Source organism: Sabethes cyaneus, chromosome 2 (assembly GCF_943734655.1).
Source record: "Sabethes cyaneus chromosome 2, idSabCyanKW18_F2, whole genome shotgun sequence".
NCBI classification, from domain to species: Eukaryota; Metazoa; Arthropoda; class Insecta; order Diptera; family Culicidae; genus Sabethes; species Sabethes cyaneus.
In genome coordinates this window covers 187,392,149-187,412,097 of record NC_071354.1, presented here as the reverse complement: position 1 = coordinate 187,412,097, position 19,949 = coordinate 187,392,149, and the positions used below count along the sequence as shown (strand labels likewise).

At 39.5% G+C, this 19,949-nt stretch overlaps 2 protein-coding genes across 2 annotated transcripts in view; one reads left to right on the top strand and one right to left on the bottom strand.

The window, feature by feature from the left end:
* Nucleotides 1-9,810: 9,810 nt before the first annotated feature.
* Nucleotides 9,811-19,949, top strand: part of LOC128738274 (RING-box protein 2) — a 79,388-nt gene continuing 69,249 nt past the window's right edge. Inside the window, exon 1 of the mRNA XM_053833283.1 lies at nucleotides 9,811-10,108. Coding sequence (XP_053689258.1) covers nucleotides 9,961-10,108 — 148 coding nt within the window. The 5' untranslated portion in view covers nucleotides 9,811-9,960. The remainder of the gene's footprint in view (nucleotides 10,109-19,949) is intronic.
* The window catches only part of LOC128738271 (facilitated trehalose transporter Tret1), a 31,159-nt gene continuing 26,155 nt past the window's right edge, over nucleotides 14,946-19,949 (bottom strand). Inside the window, exons 6-8 of the mRNA XM_053833279.1 lie at nucleotides 17,268-17,439; nucleotides 16,303-17,202; nucleotides 14,946-16,235 (exon numbers count right to left, since the gene is read on the bottom strand). Coding sequence (XP_053689254.1) covers nucleotides 16,048-16,235; nucleotides 16,303-17,202; nucleotides 17,268-17,439 — 1,260 coding nt within the window. The 3' untranslated portion in view covers nucleotides 14,946-16,047. The remainder of the gene's footprint in view (nucleotides 16,236-16,302; nucleotides 17,203-17,267; nucleotides 17,440-19,949) is intronic.

The following is a 19,949-nucleotide window of genomic DNA, read 5'->3' as shown; positions in this document are numbered from 1 at the left end:
AAGAAAGCGAAATAAAAAAGTATTTTTGATGCTAATCCACACACACACACGCACACCGCTCGCAAGCTGATCAATGTAACAGCGCAAAAAAAACAGCGGAATGTTAATGTGATATAGTAAAGTGAGAAAGAGAGTGAAAGAGAACTAGTAGTGGAACAATATACGAATGTTTTGTTATATTAAAGGAAAAACATCGGCCACCAGCGGATACCTCAGTGTGTGCAAAAAAAAACTCTTGCCACGAACACCAGAACATCCTCAAGTAAAGCCTGATTGAGAACTTCTCAGCCCCCGATTGCCATAATTTTTAAATTCCGCCCTTTTCCATTCCACGGTGGCCAACACTCTTACAAGCTTGCACTCATCTGTGGCTAGAGCTTGAGTATTTTACAAGACAAATTAAACGTGATAGATGAATCACGAATTATTCTACTTTCGAGTAGCATTAAGAGCTCTAAGTAAGTTACAAGCGTGAATTCAACTTTATCGCGCTATGAAAATAATTGCAATATTAATTTTACTAATCACATTTGTTATTCGAAAGAAGGCTTTTCCACGATACACGTTTCCTTGCTATCGAAACAGAAGCAGGGGGAAGGTATCCAGCACAATAGAAAAGATAGATAAGACAACATACAACGATCAAGCATTTCTTTCATGTAAATTTTCTCCAAGTAGCAGACTTTAATGATTTCTTTTGGTGGTGGATGACGATCAGCTTTTTAATAGATTCTTCAGTATCGTTTCGTTTTTTATTTCGCGTTTCTTTTAATTTTAATGCTATTCTCAGCAGTAGAATCCAAGTAGTATCGCAAGTGCATTCCGATAACAGTAGATGGAGTAATTATTATGAGTATTTTATTTAGTAGAAAAAAATAGAAGTTTTGCCATTTTTTCGAGAATCGTTGAAGGGGAAGTAAGCGTAAAATAAAGTTTGGACTAAAGCAACGATGCAAGAAAATGTGACTAATAAGTAGGTTAAGCAGAAACAGCAGACAAGCAAGTTATGTAAGAGATTTTCAACATAGTAAAAAGCGTTTCTTATTATGAAAATGAATTTCGGAATTTTCTATTGTTATATTTTATAAACATTGAATAAAATATGATTTTTACTAAAAAAAAATATCAACCTTATTTTTTTTTTCCTCGTAACGCAGCTCCTGTTAAGATAGACTGATCAGACGTCCCGGATTATGCGGGACTGTCTCGGATTTGGATGGCTTGTCACGGATTACTAAACGTCCCGGAAAGAGTCCCGCATTGATTAATTTTTTAATCGAAATAGTTTCTAAGGATGGAAAATAGGAAATTAGGTTACATTGCATAAAAAACCTACTGCTGACGCCCTCCCTAGTCACGGCCCCGGCCAGCCGGCACTTCGAACTCCTCTTCTGATCAATGTCGCTGGTGACTGTTCTCTTCATCTTCAGCTTCCGCTTCATTATACCCCAGTATTACAATACAGGACGAACCCGGAGACAATTTGGTGCACTCAGCTCTTTTGAGATGAACTAAAGTCCATTGTCCATACTGCTACAACTGCGACAGACTATCATGGGACTTAATGAAGGGCAAAATCCGCCTGGCAAGGCACCTGCCCCTGTGTATCTCCGAATTCTTATCCATCACAAAACACGGGTTTTCCCACGGATGCCAATGAAACAGATCCCTTTAGAAGTCAGAGCTATAGCGTTACATTGTGGCGCCCTTGGCGGAAACCCAATTTGGTGCCCCCTCGTTTCCTAAATCAGTTCCTTGCAAAAATGCTTCGACGTCCTGCCAGGTGGCTTTACAGCGATTCACCGGAACCTACTCTTTCGTGGCCTTGACGATCAGCTCCTTCGCCGTTTTGGCCACAAAATTATTGAAGTAAATGCTCCCTTTGAGCTTCACCCAAAAATTTTCTGTTGGTAGCAGTTGGGGGATGTTGAGATAGTTGGTAATCGTCGGTACAACGTGTGATCTCTTGGCACGATGGGTCAAGGCCTGGTCCGGCCAAAGGACTACGGCAACTTCCGGTAAATTCCAAAAGTGGAGCTGTAGTTCCAAAAGAAGGTAGCTACTTCCGATAGGTACTTCGTACTGTATCTCCTCGTTTACCGTGAACCCCGAACGATACAACAGGGGCTTGAGCATTCTATTGGCGCTCATCATCAGTCACAGAAGGATCTTTTTCGGAAACTTCGCGCGGAAGACATCATCGCTTACCTTTTCGGCGACGTAAAATGCTTGGTCCTCTGCCAGTCCTCCAGTCCGTCCAACGTCAATTAGTCTTCATCGCCCATTATAACCACGACATCGTACTTCACCGGCATGTTCAGCCATTCTCTGGGCGATTGCCAGCTAGTCAGACACAGCCAGCCTCGACTGACGCTTCCGAATAAAAATATACATTTTAGCCAAGTACTTCTTCACCGTTTAGCCGGTTGCTCTGACCTCCCAGACCAAGGCGCGCAACGATGAGACCGCCTTGTTCTCGGTCTTCAGCTTCTGCTGCACGTTACTACAGGATGTTATAAATGGCAGATTGGCTCCATTCAGCGGAAACTCATTCAAGGGTGCTTCACCATGTTCAACTTCTCCGCTACGTTGTGTAGCTGTCAGTGCGAACAAAGCATCAAGCATAGTTGTTTGACTGTTTCCGCTATGGCTGCTGCATGCAAATAAGCTGATTAAGTGGCGTGAAAAATCTCTAAAATCAGTCGTTTTTTAATGCTTTACCGTAACGCAGGCCCCGTTTTGGCGCTTTCAAGAGCTGGCGCCCTTGGCGACGGCCAGTCTGGCCAACCGCACGCTACGGTGCTGTTGCAAGTCATGACCTTTAATGTGCTTTTATCACAAACCTATCCTCAAAATCAATCTCGAATCGGCTACAAATCCTATCGCGAACCAGACCATGAAGAATTTAACCCCTGAGGTCATCAGAAATCGGCCTTCTCTGGAGCTTATTCTTCATCGAGTCAGACACATGCATCGCTTTCGTCACCACCCGGCCGCACAGCCCACGAGGCCGGATTCTTGCCTTTGTTCATTGTTTGAGGCTTCTATTGGGCACCCCACTTGCTCGATAATACTTGTAGCCTTTCCGAGACAGATTTGCCGTACAGTACAGCGGTCAGTATTCAGTTTTTTCACCAAAACATGTCGTATCCGTCGGTAATTTTAAGCAGAATCCTCGCAACACGATTTAAACGACGTCCGTTTCAGTCTACGTTAGTCCAAAAACTGACTCTTGTTTAGAGTATGCTAAAGAATCTGACTAAAGAAAAGACATTGGAACTCAGTCACTCGCGGCCTCCTGTCATCATTAAACCTGATTTGCTCAACGATGATTGTTGTGCGTGACTCTGTTCAAAGTTGCTAGGAAAAGTTCGAGTTCAACATTTAGGCGATTTTATGAACTGTACGATACAAGTTTGATTACCTGGTGTTTTCGTTAGGCAGCACGGAACGATTTCGTGATGATACGATGATATTTGTTGCCGTTTGCTTGCAGTCATTATTTTCAGTCGCGTTCATCGACTGATACTCCGCAAGTTTTCGAGCAAAAGATTCAGAAGGTTTCATCGAGATTCATGCGCACTTGGTTTCGACGAACCGAAAATGAGTTACCTGTCACTTCTTTAGTCAGATTCTTTAGAGTATGCTATATCATGCCTAAAGAAACTGACTAAAGAAAAGACACTGGAGCTCAGTCACTCACGGCCTCCTGTCATCATTAAACCTGATTTGCTCAACGATGATTGTTGTGCGTGACTCTGTTCAAAGTTGCTAGGAAAAGTTCGAACAATATTTTGTCGAGTTCAACATTTAGGCGATTTTATGAACTGTACGATACAAATTTGATTGCCTGGTGTGTTCGTTAGGCAGCACGGATCGATTTCGTGATGCTACGATGATATTTGTTGCCGTTTGCTTGCAGTCAATATTTTCTCCCGCGTTGATCGACTGATACTCCGCAAGTTTTCGAGCAAAAGATTCAGAAGGTTTCATCGAGATTCATGCGCACTTGGTTTCGACGAACTGAAAATGAGTTACCTGTCAATTCTTTAGTCAGTTTCTTTAATCATGCCCAAGTATGCGTATGATTCATGATTTGCCTTCTCCTTGCCACTTATAGTTCGTACGATGAACTCTTACAACACATGCAACGGAATTTCTGTTACACTGAAGCAAATAAATCAGTTTCATTAGATTTATATTTGCGCTAATTCATCTAGCTTGGCTCGTTCCCTACAACTGAGATGAGCCTTGACTTTGTCAATAACCCTCAACCGCAGTTGACAATCAAGAGTTCAACTCCAACGTCTGGCATGCGCCTTGCGAACAGCGCTGAGAGTTTCTGTGCACCCCTCAATTATCCACACCACAGCTCTTTTAGGATAATCCGTCAGTCCCGGTAGCTCCCGAGCCGACGCTGATGAATCTGGCAGGTGACCTCACACAATTACTTTCATTTCTCCTTCTGCATGATGAATATCTCGAAACCCGTTACCTTTACATTGCGAAAAAAAAATATACCGAGCAGAACTGTTTACAAATAACACAACGCTCACCAAAAGCTAGCATCCTGCGCCACTGGGAGCGCCGCTATCGCCAAAATGAAGTGCCCAATTTCTAAATGATCCCATCTTTACTACCGAACCGATTTAGCAAATAAGCCATTCAATATGTCCCGCATTCATCCAAACAAAATTTGGTCACTTTATGTTAAGACCACTTTAACCTACATCTCACTAGAAAAGAGATCGGAGATAGGAAAATGCATATGTTGGTCCATTGGTGGTGAAAGTTCGATGCTTTGCTTTCTCCTGCCATAGCAAGCTATCTGTTTGTTTCACTTCTATCCGAATCAACTCCGGAATGTATCTGGAGGACGTTTTATTTGTCATATCTGTCGATATGTTTCCAAGAATAATCCAACACTCCAACAGAATGTTGTAGCAATCTGTTTCGAACGTTTCGACGAAGTAAAAGGCACGGCCCACACTCTTAAATGATTCTACCTGTAAATGGGTCAGATTTACCTAAAACTTGGTTGAAACTATCCAAAATGCCCTTAAAGTGTACAAACTCAAATTTTGGGTAATAAATTCAACCTATTTTGGCTACTACTGCCTTACCTGACATAGGGCAACCGACCTATTTTGGATCCCCTCAGCAGCTGTACATAATTTGGACACTTACAGCAAAATCAAATGGAAGTGTCCAAATTATGTACAGCTGCTGAGGGGGTCCAAAATAGGTTGGTTACCCTACTGCGAATATATATGTGTTATTGCAAGAAAAAGGTAATCTACCGTTTTATTCGTTTATAACGCATATGCAGCTAATATCGATAACAAACGATTTTTTGTAAGTTGTGATTTTGTTATTGCATTTAACTTGTAAAAAGTTGCACAAATAACAATTCAGTTTCACAAATTATTGCGTACTACTGGCACTTGGAATATTGAGCTTGCTGACGTTTGTCCCACGCACACATCGACGCGCGATTTGCTGTTGTTAGATTTCACATTGATTTTACACGTTTGTTTTTGTTTTCCCCCCAGTTATACCCCGGTATAACAAAAAGGTTTCGAAGTTGTGGGCTTTGCTGATGATTTAGTCATCATGGTTCGTGGAAAATTCGACGACGTGATATCGGATAGAATGCAAAGGGCTTTAAACCTTACACTATCTTGGTGTAGTAAAGAAGGCCTGGGCATTAATCCTTCAAAAACAACCATTGTTCCTTTCACTAGGAAGAGAAAACTGGAGTTACATTCTCTGCACCTTGGGAAAGAAGAAATTAAATGCAGCGTCTCAGTTAAATATCTGGGAGTAATCCTAGACGCTAAATTATCTTGGAACGCACACTTAGATTCAATAATCAGCCAGGCAAACACTGCCCTATGGGTATGTTCAAAAATGGTGGGAAAAACATGGGGCCTCAAACCAAAAATGGTGTTGTGGGTCTACACCGCCATTGTGAGACCTAGGATAGCTTATGCTTCGTTGGTATGGTGGCCAAAAACTTCAGAAGCCACGGCTATTAAAAAGTTAAACAAACTTCAACGATTAGCATGCATGGCCATAACCGGAGCAATGAAAAGCACACCTTCGAAGGCTCTAGAAGCTATTCTCCACCTGCTACCTCTGAATCAACACGTTCAGTTAGAGGCTAAGAAAAGCGCCCTAACACTTAAATGATGGAAAACAATACTCGACGGGGATAAAATCGGACACTTGAGTATCCTGAAACTTCTACCTGTTGGCCCAGTTGCGGAAATGAACAGTGATTGGATGGAAGCTAGAACCAACTACGACATCCCATACACGGTGAACGAACCATCACGTTCGGTCTGGGACGTGGGGGGACCTGGCGTCCGCAGTGGTTCAATCAAGTTCTATACCGACGGATCAAAGGTGGGAGTCAAAACGGGTGCTGGAGTGTACGGCCCCAGAACTAGAATATCTATAGCAATGGGAGATTGGCCAACAGTTTTCCAGGCTGAGATAGCAGCTATAATAGAATGTGCAAACGTCTGTCTCAAAAGGAAATACAGACATGCCAATATCTGCATTTTCTCTGACAGTCAAGCGGCACTAAAAGCGCTTAAAGCTTTTAAGTGTTTCTCAAAACTTGTCTGGGATTGCATTTGTCTCTTACGGCAACTGAGCCAGGTAAACTCAGTAAACCTGTACTGGGTCCCTGGTCATTGCGGAATAGACGGAAATGAAGTCGCAGACGAACTAGCCAAATGTGGTTCTAACTCTCCATTCACAGGTCCGGATCCATTCTGCGGTATCTCGGACTGTGTGATGAAACATGGGTTAAAACAATGGGAGAGCCGAATGATTATGGCCAATTGGATGGCTGTACAGTTGCTCAAACAATCAAAGAAATTTATAATGCCTAGTATTAAGGTTACTCAGAAGCTGCTGAGTCTCAATAAGAGAGAACTCAGCACGTTTACCGGTCTGGTGACAGGACATTGCCCGAGTAAATATCATCTTCGGAATCTCGGTTTCGTGCAAGATGATATTTGTCGCCTGTGCAATACCGAGAGCGAAACCTCGGAACACTTACTCTGCAATTGTGGAGCACTAATAGGACGCAGACTGCAGTATCTCAAAAAGGCCCTACTAGAGCCTAGGGAGATCTGGTTTGCGTCGCCGATCAGGACTATAAGGTTTATAAACCAAGTCATCCCTGATTGGAACCTGTCTCGCTCCAGCTTCCAGCATACCACTTCTTCAATAAGTGATAGGTAAGCCTGAAGCGTACAGCAAAAGAGACAATGGGGCATACCACAATAGTTCAAAATAATGGACGCAGTGGTGAGAGTACCCAACAGAAGAAGAAGAAGAGTATACCCCGGTAAAAAACATACGTTTTGTGAAGTTAGCAAGCACTATAACGTTTAGGCACAGAGAACAGACATTCATCTTTTTCTCGCGGGTTGTGTAAAAGCTTCAAACCTACATTTTGAATGTAGTTGGTAATGCTCCCGCTACGTGGCACTTGCATCACTGACAAGATCGAGCTTTCATTGACAATGTGTGTCAATGCTTCATTTTGCACATTTTCACAGTTGCGATGGTAACTAAAATATTGTTTACTCAACGTGCGAAATGTAACATAAAAATAATAAACTAGGTAGAAACGGTAATCATTATTGGTAAATTTTTCATTTTAAGCTATTTTAAATCATTTTAAAAAAAACTATGAAAGCAGGAAGATGCTGAACCAAACGAAGGATAAAGTTGCAGTAGTAAAATATCTGCTAATGAATACAAATCATGAGTTTCATGACGATCAGTACCATCACGAAGTACGACTGAAGTGATTCGACGTAGTTTTTCAGGAAGTTTTCCGAAAGGCGTTGTCAAAGGAAACTGCTGCCACCGCGGTCAGGTGGAGTTCAACAAAATGATGGTACAACTGGAACAAATAATGTGTGATGGTAATGACCAACGACCACCGAGCGTTTTGTTTGGGAGCGAATGATTTGGATTCATTTTGCACGGCTACCAGCACGCTATCTTTCTACTGTGACTGGGACCTGGAAAATAACCCGAAATACCGTTTTGTTGCTTATTTAGACCTCTAAAATAAACGAAATATATTTATAACTTCAACTTTGCGTTTAACGTGCGCCTTCGGCAAAACTTTTTCTTTTTATACTGCGCTTGGTACTTCCTATTCAGCAGCTGAGTGATATACATAGATATAAAAAATTGTACAAATACAATTTCCCGATCTTAATTTTAAAGTATAACTTACATACAGAACTATTTAAGATGTATTTTAAGGTGTTCAAAGCACGAATTGGCATTGGCAATCAATCAACTTTTTTAACAGCGGTATTCTACAAATATTCAATAAATAAACAAAGGTACGACCGTTGCTACAGTAACTAACAAAAGTTGCCAGTAATTCGAATATATGGAAAAACGCTATAAAATACATTATGTTTGGCAACATGGAAATAATGTAACTGGGGCAGCGTAAGACAGATGTCGCTAGTGTTTTGTTTAAAAGCTTTACACACCATTTCAATGAGATTATATATGAACATAAATGTCTGTTCTCTGTGGTTTAGGTATGTTATTTTTAGTGATCGAAATTAACGATATTTTCGACACAAAGGCGATATTTTTCAAAACCTTTTGAACCAACACGATCCCGCGAACACAGCGAGTCAGGTAACATCAACCCGGTAACAATGTGACAGCTCCCATACTAATCAAACGTACCTAAAACTGCTGGTTCATGGTTCACGACAGATGTTTGAAAGCGGCGTAAATATCGAAGAAAGAGTTTATTATCATTTGTTTTGGCAAAAAATCCCTTGTGCATATAAGATCTGAATTGGTTTATTATTTCAATAGAGTATTTTACGAACTGACAACATTATGTCAAGTATTAAAACGTTTCCGTGGTAATGACAATAGCAGCATAACTGGTTCTTCTGTTATAATAACATGCTCTATTTGGTTCTGTCATGTAACAAAGTATTTTTTGTACAACTGCAACGATCTCTATTGCTTGGATTTACTCTTGAATTTTGCTTAACTTGTTCTGTTAACGACAAAATCGATCCAACAATGAAACACGCAATATTTAAATACTTTACAGCAGACAACTCGTACACAAGAGTGACAATCTTGTAATAAATACCGCTTTTTATTAAACAACCCACCAAGAATTCAAACAGTTTTACCGAAAACATGAAACAATGCTGAAATAATCAATACGCACTTTTCAAATCGTTGTCCAGACAGCTTTTTGCGTTCACATTTAACGTAACAAAAATTAACATTTCCTTTGGAAATCGAAGGTGCGTCAATTTTGAACGGCACGTGAAAACGATCGTCGCGACATTTTTGACACTGGCGGGTGTTATGGGAAACTGTTAATAACTGTCAGTTTGTTACGGGGTAGGGTAACATAGTGGCTACCGATTATTGAATTATTCTCTGTGACAAATACCGCACTTTTAAGTTCCTACTACCAATTTTTTGGTTTGAAAAACTATACTCAAAATCTGAGTTTGTTCACATTAAGGGCATTTTGAGTAGTTTCAACTAAGTTTTTGCATAATGCAACTAATTTACGGGTAAACTCATTCAAGAGTGCATGTCTTCTATATTACAATGTAATGCGCTCGGCAAACGTTTCTGAATGGCCTTGCTTTGTCAGGTTTGACAGCTATCAGCTGTTTGGTGTTGGTCAAGCAAATCTTCCATAATTCTAGTACTTCACCAAGCGAACTCACGATTTCGAGCACTTCAAGCTGTTTATGTTTATACCGTTTATACTTTTGCTATTTTTGCGTAAAGAACGGTCCTCGTCTATTTATCCAGTAACAATAATCAGGCCAGAGTTAGTGTTGGTTTTCGAATTTATCTTAGTATTTGCTTTCTATTGTTCAATTGCTGTGCAAGTGTGGGAAGCGGAATACCGAAACCACAATGGCAGATGAGAACGAGAATTCATGCGATAAGTTCGACGACGTGAAGCCGGATAAAATGTTTACGCTCAAGAAGTGGAACGCCGTTGCAATGTGGAGCTGGGATGTAGAGTGCGATACGTGTGCCATTTGCCGGGTGCAGGTTATGGGTAAGTTCGTTATGCTCTTGCAGCAATTTTTATTAGAGTAAGTGGCACTGGCTTTAAATCCGGAGCAACCATTTTTAGAGGCAAGTAAATGATACTACAACATAACTGATTTCATATACCGCATATGCTTTATGAATCGCAAAACTGCCAACTCATGAGCTCAATTTAAATAGATTCTTAAACATGTGAACAAGCTACCGGTGCCGTTTAATAATTACAGCTTTTTAGTGATATTTTAAAGAACTATGCAATTCTATAACGATAGCAACATTTCCGTGAAAGAACAAAGCCTTTGTGACATACTCAATCGATTACGGATAAGTCTAGATAGTTCCTCCAACTGCTTGAAAATGTGGAATTCTAAAACTGAACATTTTCCTCACTAACTACAAAAAAAAATTTGCACGAGTGCATGATATAGGGGTGGTAGAAGTAACAGGCTAACTGGGCCGCCTTCTAATTCTAATCTGACCTTAGTTTTTATAAGGTCGCGTAATCAACCCTTTCGCATAGACTATGCGACCTTCTGAAAACTAAAGTCAGTAATAATTGCCAAACCTACGAGATGATATGACTTTGATAAATTAACAATACATAGAATATTGATTGACTGTGATTAGCCCCTTGCAGCTATGCTAAGCAAAAATAATTATGATGATGCGATAAAACAAAAAATTATCTCAATTATACTAAGTGATTGTTCGTATATAGCAATAGTAACCATGTATGGATTGTGAAAGCAAAGCTCCATAGCACGCAACAAATGGCATATAGAGTTTATTTCGTGGATTACAATTCTTATAGTACTTTTACAATCCTAAGTCGGCTCGAATTTTTGCTCAATGTCTCAGACATGTTATTAAATTTGGATGCGGCTTTTGATGACATGCTTATTAAGAACATTATCAACAAGTTCATTAAACAAATGAGCAAAAATGATTGTGCAATATGCCCAAACGAACGGTGGCCCATTTTGCCTTGTATGTCATTATGCTCCTATCATCGCTACTTCGAGTACTGCGGCATATTGAATGTTGGTTCTAGGGATGCTATACCGGTTTTACCGAAAGCGGTTTTACCGGTATTACCGGGCTATTTTCCAATACCGAATTACCGGTTTTTCCAAGACCAAAAACCGGTATTTTCGGTATTTTTTTGCATGATCAAATAACAACTCAAGAAGCCTGAATCGCTGGTAAAAAGTTTAAAGCAAGGGGAAACTTAAATTCATGATTGAAGGTTCTACAAATAATAACTCAATTATGTAGTTCTTCCAAAGGGAAACCCCTGAAATACCTCACCGCTGTCAGCATAGAGCCGGAGTGCCTCATGCTTTTTAAGCAGTCGTCTCCATTCAACTTGTTCCAATCCCTGGGCCACTCGTCGCCAATTTCTCAGTCGCCTCAGAAGTCGCAAATCACTATCGATCTGATCTTGCCATCTTGCATGTTGAGCTCCTCTGTTATTGGTGTCGAGGCGGTCGTTAAAGAGAACTGTTTTCGTTGCTGAGAAACAAGGATACGCTTTATTTAAGCGATGAGGAATTCATGAAGAAATAAGAAATTGTCGCAGTGCTAAAACTAGCCTTGGCTGCTGTCGAATTACTGTACCGGAAAAATTGCAAACTCTACGAACTACACACTCTAAAACTACTCTCGGAACACCTTTCAAGTATCGCACAACTGCTGTTCGAGTTACTGTATTGATAGAATTTCCGTATATTTAAATTTATTCGTTTTATAATTAGCCGCGCTATGTGCAATGACTTTGTAATATTCTTCAAGGCATCAAGGATGTTTTAATAATAAAATTCTGCAAGGTTTTATTATTTTAAAAGTCAATGGAATAAACTCAGAAACCGAGCAGGCAGAGGAACCAAAATCAACTGAACCTTCAGTTATAATTTATCATAAATGTCAGTATCTAAGCAGCTTATTAAAAGCTCTTGAACAAGGGTTTTCCTACGCTACATTTCTAATTTATCACTAGGAATTATTCTTTCTTTCTCTGTGGAGACCGAATGAAGATTCTCTGCCTCCGGAAGTTTTTCATTGAAATTTGTTCTCGTTTAAAAGATGACATGGTAAATTCTCTTCGCATTGTTAAATATTATTTTTTTAATGAATTAACTACGCGACAGAAATTGAGAATCGTTGATTATGGAAGGAACTTCTTCAAATCATATGATTTTTGAATATAGTTTTCAAGAGTTAACTTTTACCGGTTTTTTACCGGTTTTACCGGTATTGCATTTACCAATACCGAAAAACCGGTTTTCAAAATACCTCCCGGTATTGGCATCTCTAGTTGGTTCTGTAGTACATAACACATTTATTTAGAGGCAACTTCATACAAAATTAGATAAATTGTGCAATTTTCAAAAAAAAAATTGTGTCGCCAGTAGCGTTTCTTTGTGCATTTCAAAATTCAGTGACACGACAAAAATTGAATCAATGTGGGATGCTTAACCATCCGGGACAAGTCATCCAAATCCGGGACTGTCGCACAAAATCCGGCCGTCGCACAAAAAACCCATCACTATCACATTAAAAGTATACAAGTATAATGTAAATGAGATGTTCATATCCTCTCGTAAACCGAAATTCTAGAGCTCGAGAAATACACTATTACTTTATAAACAGATTTTTAGACTGGCAATGTCGTATGTCGTACAAATTCGGTAAGGTTCTTGAATAAAATCATAGAATTGCTTTGTTGTGTGTGTTTCGCGCACTTATGCCATTTTATGGTCGCATTAATCGATCTGCGATGTGCGAAAACATTCAAGACACAGTGGGCAAATTTCACGCGAACAACCATTCCATTTTCTCAGAGCAGAGTACGTATAGAGGTGAATACTGACTTTAGTTTTCAAAATGTCGCATAATCAACTCTTTTACATGGGTCATGCGACCTTTTGAAAATTAAAGTCAGATTATAGTCCTTTTTTTCATGTGTGGACTCATCACTGCGACCAGTATCGTTGATCTACTGTGATATCGCCCGGGTGTTTGCTATATTACCTGCACTGCATTTCTTTTTGCTATAATCGCTATTGAATGAGCGATATGCTTATTGAATTTTATACGTGCCTGTGTGTATTGGGGTTTATCCTTCCTTCAAAGCTTGATCTACTTACCCATTTATTCCTCGCTGCCAGTACTATCCCATATTATAGCCGGCCCTGGCGAGGACTCATTCGTACCTCTGATCAGTACACTTAACTATAGTAGGGACATTTGCACTGTCAAAAGGCTTCAGAGGGTAAATATAGAATTCAGCATGAAGGAAGGGTAAATGAGGGGCCTGAGAATGAACCCATGCTAAAGTCACTTGACAAGGAATGGCTTGATTCAACTAAGATTCGAACCCACGATCACTCGCTTGTCAAAGCAGACTCGATAACCTTGCGGCTACGGAGCCCCCCATTATAGTGCTATCTTAGCCGCCAGTGAAAGCAAACCGTGGCCGTTGGCGATCCAGTTGGAATTGTATCACTCGGTCATATGGAAGATTTTATGCAATGAACTTAATCTTGGTCTGACTTTGCATGACCTGTTATAGTGTCGAGTGATTGGAGAGTGGACCTCAGATCAACTTAAAAAGATTCGCCGCGACCAGAGAAAAAAATGTATTCTGCAGTAAGGCCCACTTCTAGATGAGTGCAATACAAGAACTGCCAATGCATCTAGAAAAATATCACTGGTTGTTGCGGTTTCTGAGAGGGCCGAATCATAAACCCTTGTTATTGAACTGTAATACGTCGCCTTGATAGTATGGTTTGAATCCTCTAGAACAGCGTTTGCCAAATGAGGATTCGCCAAAAATTTAGAGCGCGGCAGAGTATTATAGGGAATTCCGCCAGGAGGTTCGCGAACCAAAAAAGGTTGGGAACCGCTGCTCTAGACTACTTTTACATAAAGTCTCGTCTATACAGATGAAACAGTAACGATTGATGCCTTGGAAGACAATATTTCCCGGTTTAATAATAACTATCTACTTGCCCGATCTTACTCGGGCCCCTTTGTCTCTCAGTAATCTGTACATCTGTTAATGTAACGAAAATTCTCATAATGCAAACAATAAACCCCTTTTTCTTCATTTGAATGTGTCCTCACTTTGTCAGCTTCCTCCTCCTGTTGTCCCCCAGCCACTTGTAAATCTTCTTTTGTAAATCTGTCTTCTTTTCAGTAATCCAGTAAGGCCATTGCAAATAATTTCAAAAGTTTTTGTGTGTTTTAAAAGGGGTAAAACAAATGAGTCAACATTACTATCAATTTAGGGTGTCGATTTCCTGGAAACCTGCATTCATCAAAGTATTGAAATATGACTAAATTTACTATCAAAAAAGGATTGATTTTGGTTTCTGTTTGGCCTTTCCCTTCGGTACACCCGGAATCGATTTCAACATCCTGTTACAAAAAAGTGTTCTTCAATTGTTTCACATAATAATAAATATGTTATGTCGATAAAAAATATGCTTTTAAATACATTGTCGTAGTGTGTAGTGTGTATCGAAAAATTTTGATGCTCAAAAGTCATTACAGTTACTTTAACTTGTTTTAAGAATATTATGGTAGACTTGTGTCGTACATCAAGGCTAATTGGAATGCACATTTTTATATAAAAATTCTTGAGTTAATTCTCTCCTTAAGAATCTTTACAACGTATTCGTAAAACAGTTTTGAGGGTTACAGAAAAACATTTCATAAATCAGGGAAAGTCATGGAATTTGATCTTTGAAATATAGTGGATACCCTATCATTGTATATGTCTAAAAATTTTATGTTGCCGGATGTGATGAGAAATAATTAAACCGCTAGCACTATTCGTATAAATTATTTTTATTTTATATATTGCACATTAAATAATTACTTCATACATGAAATAATGATAAAATTATGGTCCTATCTGGTGATCTATTTCTGTTAAACTTATATTGATTAAAAATGTCCATGCTGCCATTTTCATTTACTTCCTGCAGAGATTCGACACGTTGGACACCGTCCAGGGATGCTCTCAATCAAAATTAATTCAGATCAGCCTCTACTATAGGGTGTACTATACTGCAACCTCGCACGGGAACATCTAAGCACTAAAAACGTACAACCTAATATTTGGTATTTTCTGAGATTGACCCATTTTTTAATGTCAAGCACTCTGTCATGTCTAGCGGGGTTTTCTAATTTCTACTTTGCAGTTACTATTTAATATTTCTTGCTTTCCCCCTAACTGCAGCAATGGTTCTGCTCTGAACCATCGCAGTTTTCTCGTTAACTATATTAGGTATGTAAATAAGAAAGGAACTTATTCATTTCGCTGGCATATCCAGAATAAACTTAAATGATAATTATTTACAATCATTAGCGGCTTGTTGTAAATCTCAAATTTTCTGCTGGCAATTTGGACTTAACATTAGTTGCGTAGGTAGGCACAAATTAAAATGTCAACATGTTCTTTTAAAATATAGTTTTGATCTCTCGCACAATTGTACTGGCAGCCGCTATCCTAATGTGGGTTTAGTTTTCAACTATTGCACGCTATATCTTTGATAAACTTCATCTGAACCACGTAACCGTGCCCTCTTGGAGAGACGCTATCTTTTTTCTATATAACATATCACATAAAATCTCTTAGCTATTCGTTTTTTTCTGCGTGTTTTTTTTTGTCCTAAAGCCCCGGTTTCGAATGTTATTTTTTAACAAAAAATTAAGCATATCTACTGTATAAGCAGTAACTTGTCGCCCAGCCACTTCGCACAGTGCCTATTTTGAGGTAACGCATTCAATATAAAAATTCTAAACAATTGAGCTGAGGTCTCGCGCGTTTCCGAATGTGGATGTCTTGTGAAAAACATACATTAGAAAACGAAGGCTAACATAAAGCATAGGGTAAGACGGATCTAGAAGATGCTCGGAAATTCACTTAGTTTTAGCTTTCTACATATTGAACGATAGCGGTTTGATGTTAGCCACCGAGCTCATCCTCCTTACGCGGCCCATCATCTTGCGTTCGATATCCTCCAGGGATTTTCCTTGCGTCTCAGGCACGTACAGTATCACGAACACCAAACCAACGCAGCACACCGAACCAAACATCCAGAAGGCACCGTGCGTTCCGATGGAAGCTGTTGACATTAAAATTGCGAATCATGTATTCGGTCTTAATGACGAACATTGAAGTTCGGTACTTACCAATAATATCAGCGAATGTTTTCGTAACGACAAACGTGCAGGACCAGTTGAAAGCAGTGGCTACGGAAGCGGCAGAACCACGAATTTTGCCGGGTAGAATTTCACCCATCATCAACCACGGAATCGGTCCGAATCCGAGTGAGAAACCAAGAACGAATATCACAAATGCTGCCAACGGAAGCCATCCGACCTGCGAGACGTCTTGACCGCTGTTCTTTGCATAGAAGAAACCACCCAGCGTCATCAGCGTAATGATCATTGCAACGTCCGAAATATACAACAACATTTTTCTACCCAGCCTGTCGATCAACATGGTCGCGATGAAAGTTGCAATAAAGTTCACCAAACCAACAATAATCGTGCAGAGATTCTCATCGATCGTTGATCCAGCATCCTGGAAAATTTGCACCGTGTAGAAGATGACAGCATTTATACCAGATAATTGCTGGAAGAACATCAATCCCAGGGAAATAAGCAGTGGCTTTAGATTCGATTTTTTCAGTAGATCCAACATCGCGCTCTTCGAAGCGTGTCTCTCTGCATCCTGATGTGATTTGATAATACCCTTCAATTCTGGATCAACATCAGCTTTCTTGCCACGGAGCCACTGCAGGGCTTTACGTGCTCGATCATCACGGCCCCGTGAAACGTACCAGCGTGGCGTTTCCGGAATAAGGAACATCAGAATCAGAAACGGTACCGGAAGTGCTGCTCCTAGGAACGCTAGCTCCGACCAGTCCATGTACTTGCCGGCAACGAAACACATTAGAATGCCGATATTACCGAAAGCCGTAGGGAGCAAACCTAGCGTTCCGCGCACTTCCGGCTGTACGGTTTCACCTAGATAGACTGGCAGAGAGAGTGACGCAACACCCACCGAGAATCCGGATAATGCACGACCTGCAGAATGTATTCCACAATTAATTTAGTTAAAATCGAAAAAAATAATGTTCTAAACAACTTACCTACTAGAACCATCGCAACGTGGTTGGCACAAGCAATCAGCAGCCATGAGATAATAAATGGAGTGGCCGTTGCCAGGATGGTGTTCTTCCTACCGAGATATTCGATTAATGGTCCACCCAGAATACCACCGACAAGACCGGCCAAGGGCATAATTCCACCGACCCATGAACCCTATAATAGAAGGTAAACAACGGTAGAGCATAAATTGCCGGTCCTAAAGAAAAATCTTCGAGCACAAAAGAATCGTTCGCGCAAAGTGGATCACAACATTTAAATGGCAAACAATCGGCACTTCAATCAAGCGAGGGCGCGCATCCTTGAAGCGCGCCTGTGAGCGTGGGGTTACGGCTGGCTGGTTAGTCTCTATTTTTAGCCGTTTCGCAAAAAGTGTGTACCTCCTCTCGCTCGCTGTGTTGTGTTTTGGATCTTGCGAATGACGTAGAACAACGGGCGCTGCTGAGGCCTCGTGTTCTACAATGTGTGCCGACTATTTTATGAAGGTTTTTTGTGTCTTTGGCATCTAGAAATCTTGCATTCCAATCAATAGCGTTACACAGCAAATAGGCATTCGGTGCGGTACTAACAAAGCGGCTTCCTAATTTTTTTAGCAGAATTTCAGTTTTCTTTCAGATATTTTAATGTCTCGAAATTCGATGAGCTTATTTTGGTAACATTTTTATCCCTGTACGGATGGCACGTTTTTTTTAATTTTGCGGAAATTCGTTACTACGAAACCACTACTCCTGGAACGTATTTGACTATTGTAATACAAAATGTAACTATTCAGCTAATATTGCTCAGCTAATATTGCAGCTACTTTTACACATTGTAGGTTACATGAACGATTCTAGGTAGAATTGTTAGCTTGTATTCAAAAGTGATTGGCGAAAACTGAATCAAATTTGAACAGATTTTGAGTCAAAAAGTAAATACCTATTCCAAGTTAGGTGTACCATTTGGTCCTTCCCTGCTTCAATAAGAAAACCACCATATAACCCTAGCTCTGCTGACGGCCGGCCGAATGGAATAAGAAATCCCCTTTTGAAAAAAACTTTTTTCTCAAATCCTTTTGTTTTCTTTTACACTGAAGTCGCTTTTTACGCGGTTTGTTTTTTACGCGACTATTTTTACGCGAATGTCGGAATTTATGCGGTTTTTTACACGATTTTGATTTACGCGGGACGTATCCCTCGCGTAAAAAGCAACTTGGGTACTTATATTTCCTGAAGCATTAGATTTCAAAACAATCCCGCTTTTGCAATCTCAGAGGATTCGCAGGGATCCCAAGAAACTAATGATAATATCTTAGTGACAATATGTCGGTTTATAGAACCTGTTTAAGATTTTATTATGCAACATAACACAGTTCTAGAAATGTATAAATGTTTGTTTTTTGAGCTACGATAAGCGAAAAGAAAAAGATATTTTTGGCCAAGAGGGTCCTCTATCCATTTGCTTACCAGAAATTTCAATTTCCTTGCTGATAACTATAAAACAGCATGCGTCTCCATTCCATTGACACAACTTTTTTTTTTTTTTGAGTGGTTTTAACTCAAAGGGTCATTCACCATGACACAACTTATTAGCAAATATCTATAAAATTTTAGGTTTCATTCCAGTATTTTTCCTAAAAAACTCATCAAAACCTTTCGTATATAAAGTCGGTTCAGTGGGTCAAATGTTGTTTTTTTTTGAATGCATAGCAGACTTTTTTGAGCGCTGGGCTGCCATAAGTGAAACATCACGTAAGATTACGACACATAAATAAAGCAGGGCCGGCTTGTCCCAATCCCAATAGTAAACATCAAATTCGAATCGAAGTAAACATATGACGTCATTTATATCCTTCAGCAAATCTTTTGCTGTCTACCGCCTACTGATATTTTTTGTGGCTTACATCGTTGTTCATTGGATAGTAGGTATGAGGAAAGATTTCTTTCACCGTCCGCTACGATAAAAAGAAACATTTTATCACCATGGGTGGTAGGAAAAATGCACTTATGTTGCGGTTTAATTGTGCCACTTTCCTTATTTGTACGTAAATATTTAGGTGTATTTTGAAGTCGAATAACCGCAAGGTAGTGCAGAACGTGACAATGAATTAATTGAACTATGTTTGTTATTATACAAACAAAATCTTTCTCATTTGAATCCTTTCGGATTCGGAGCAAACATTTATTTTAATTGTGACACATTCCGCTGTAACGTGTCTTGACTTTTGTTTTCTCAGAATTTGTAGATGAGCTAGGAATCGTTAGGAAATCTCCAAATATCTTATGTTTTTGGTAAAGGGTTAAATCTTTTATACATGAAGAAAATAATAACATTTGCTTTACCTAAATTATTTTGAAAAACACGCTTAATTTCCTACAACTTTTCTTTTGACGTCATTGATCAAAGAATGATTTTCAAGATATAATTTCTGGAAGTAAAATAATCTCATTTTTAAATACTAAATTATGTGATCTAATGTTATGTGAATATTTGAAATGGTTTCTGAAAAAATTGCATTAAAAAACTTCAAAATAAAGATTAAAATCATAAAATGAAATTTTTTTCTCATTGAACAATGTCCTAAAATATAGCAAAAAGCTATTTATGGACACTCTTTCCGATTGAATCTAAAATCTAAAAATTAGGTATAGGTCATTCCAGGCCAAATGAGTGAGGAAAAGTTTTCA